Below are 2,735 nucleotides of genomic sequence, written 5' to 3'. Positions count from 1 at the left end.
GCTGCTGACTCAGAAGTTAGTCCTATGTCACTAACAAATGTATAAGGAGAGAAATGATGTGTAAAAGATATGAGAGATCATTCAGTGTACAGCATATGTAAGCAAAGAAAAAGTACAAATGTCTCTCTCTCTCTCTCTCTCTCTCTCTCTCTCTCTCTCTCTCTCTCTCTCTCTCTCTCTCTCTTTAGCCATTTCTTAAAGGATCCTATCTCCTATACTAGTAGATTGCATATATACATATATATTTATATATTTACTACATACAATATGTATATATATATATATAGATAGATAGATATATCTATATATATATAGATATATATATATATATATATATATATATATAATATATATATATATATATATATACAGTGTATATATTTATATATATAATTTCATAACCTATCTATCCATGAAATACCTTCAACCCCACCACACATATGCGAATGAATATCCCATCAATGAAGTTTAACCTAAATCCCACGAAAGATTCCCATTTAACCAGAAATCTACGATTTACGAAACGAGATAACCAACTATAGAATGAACGCGGAAACCCTAATTCATTTAGTCTTCTGAAATACAGTCAGTTGAATCCGTGACTTTATTTTTTAAGTTCTGCCAATAACATTCGGATGGTTTGTCAGTTGGGCAGAATGAAGGCAGACTCTGCTATTTTAGAGATAAGGTTTTTTTTTTTTTTTTTTTTTTGCAAAATGATTCGTTTGATGTTCCGGAAGCAAAAACGAGACTCGGTTCGGATGGGTTGAGAGAGACGTGAAATGTCCCCGGAGGAAAAACACCGGTTTTCTGGTGCCGTGCGTATATTGGGGGAGAATTGGAGTGAATGAACAAATAAGTGTGTGTTAATATATATATGTATATATATATATATATATATATATATATATATATGCATATATATATATATATATATATATATATATATATACATATATTTTATATATGAAGTTAATATTCTGTCTCTAATTTATGGTTTGTGGTGCTTATGAATATGCTAGGAGTGTGAAGGTTCGGTATATATATATAAATATATATATATATATATATATATATATATATATATATATATATATATATATATATATCGATATCTATATCTATATCTATTTATATATATATATATATATATATATATACATACATATATATATATATATATGATAAATTTTGCACATTTTTACGTGTTTTTCATATTCAAATAAGCCATATATATTTTTGATACATTAATGTCTGGATTCTCTTAACGACCTCGGGATCAGAGCCCCAGGCGAAATCACACAAAGACAAGAGCTTGGCTCCGGCCGGGAATCGAACCCTGGTCGGCAAGCTTATATAGACAGTGACTAAGCCACTTGGCCACGAAGAAGGATCCTTCTTCGTGGCCAAGTGGCTTAGTCACTGTCTATACAGGCTTGCCGACCAGGGTTCGATTCCCGGCCGGAGCCAAGCTCTTGTCTTTGTGTGATTTCGCCTGGGGCTCTGATCCCGAGGTCGTTAAGAGAATCCAGACATTAATGTATCAAAAATATATATGGCTTATTTGAATATATATATATATATATATATCGATATCTATATCTATATCTATGTATATATATATATATATATATATGTATGTATGTGTATATATATATATATATATATATATATATATATAAATAGATATAGATATAGATATCGATATATATATATATATATATATATATATATATATATATATATATATATATATCCATATATATATGTTTGTATGTATATGTATGTATGTATATATATATATATATATATATATATATATATATATATATATATATATTTATGTGTGTGTACAAATATTTTCAATTATATATGCATATGTGTATATATATGTATATATACATATATATATATATATATATATATATATATATATATATATATATATATATATATACATGGATATATATATATATATATATATATATATATATATATATGTATCTCCAGACACTTGCTCCTTACTATATAAACGAGATAAGCAATAGTATCGCATTTCAAGTCTCTCCAAAGTCTGTATATTTCCCTGTTTTTCTCTCATCGTTCATCTTCCCATCTCTCATTCTTCTGACCGTTTCCATCCAGCTCTCCTCATGTCCCTCCTACTCTCCTCATGTCCCTCCAGCTCTCCTTATATCCCTGCAGCTCTCCTTACTCCCTCCAGATCTCCTTATGTCCCTCCAACTCTCCTTATGTCCCTCCAGCTCTTCTTATGTCCCTCCAGCTCTCCTTGTATCCATCCAGCTCTCCTTACTCCTTCCAGCTCTCCTTATGTTCCTCCAGCTCTCCTTATATTCCCCCAGCTCTCCTTATGTCCCCCCAGCTCTCCTTATATCCCTCCAGCTCTCCTTATGTCCCTCCAACTCTCCATATGTCCCTCCAGCTCTCCTTATGTCCCTCCAACTCTCCTTATGTCCCTCAAGCTCTTCTTATGTCCCTCCAGCTCTCCTTGTATCCATCCAGCTCTCCTTACTCCTTCCAGCTCTCCTTATGTCCCTCCAGCTCTCCTTATATTCCCCCAGCTCTCCTTAAGTCCCTCCAGCTCTCCTTATATCCCCTCCAGCTCTCCTTATGTCCCTCCAACTCTCCTTATGTCCCTCCAGCTCTCCTTATGTCCCCCCAACTCTCCTTATGTCCCTCCAGCTCTCCTTATGTCCCTCCAACTCTCCTTATGT

At 32.9% G+C, this 2,735-nt stretch overlaps 1 protein-coding gene across 1 annotated transcript in view; it reads left to right on the top strand.

Moving 5' to 3' along the window:
- The first annotated feature begins 2,153 nt into the window (after positions 1-2,153).
- The window catches only part of LOC137621933 (uncharacterized), a 780-nt gene continuing 198 nt past the window's right edge, over positions 2,154-2,735 (top strand). Inside the window, exon 1 of the mRNA XM_068352436.1 lies at positions 2,154-2,735. This exon is cut by the window's right edge and continues 198 nt beyond it. Coding sequence (XP_068208537.1) covers positions 2,154-2,735 — 582 coding nt within the window.

The sequence above is a fragment of the Palaemon carinicauda genome, chromosome 2 (genome assembly GCF_036898095.1).
Source record: "Palaemon carinicauda isolate YSFRI2023 chromosome 2, ASM3689809v2, whole genome shotgun sequence".
Classification (NCBI taxonomy): Eukaryota; Metazoa; Arthropoda; class Malacostraca; order Decapoda; family Palaemonidae; genus Palaemon; species Palaemon carinicauda.
The sequence above is the reverse complement of the archived record's forward strand: the minus strand, read 5'-3'. Positions and strand labels throughout refer to the sequence as shown.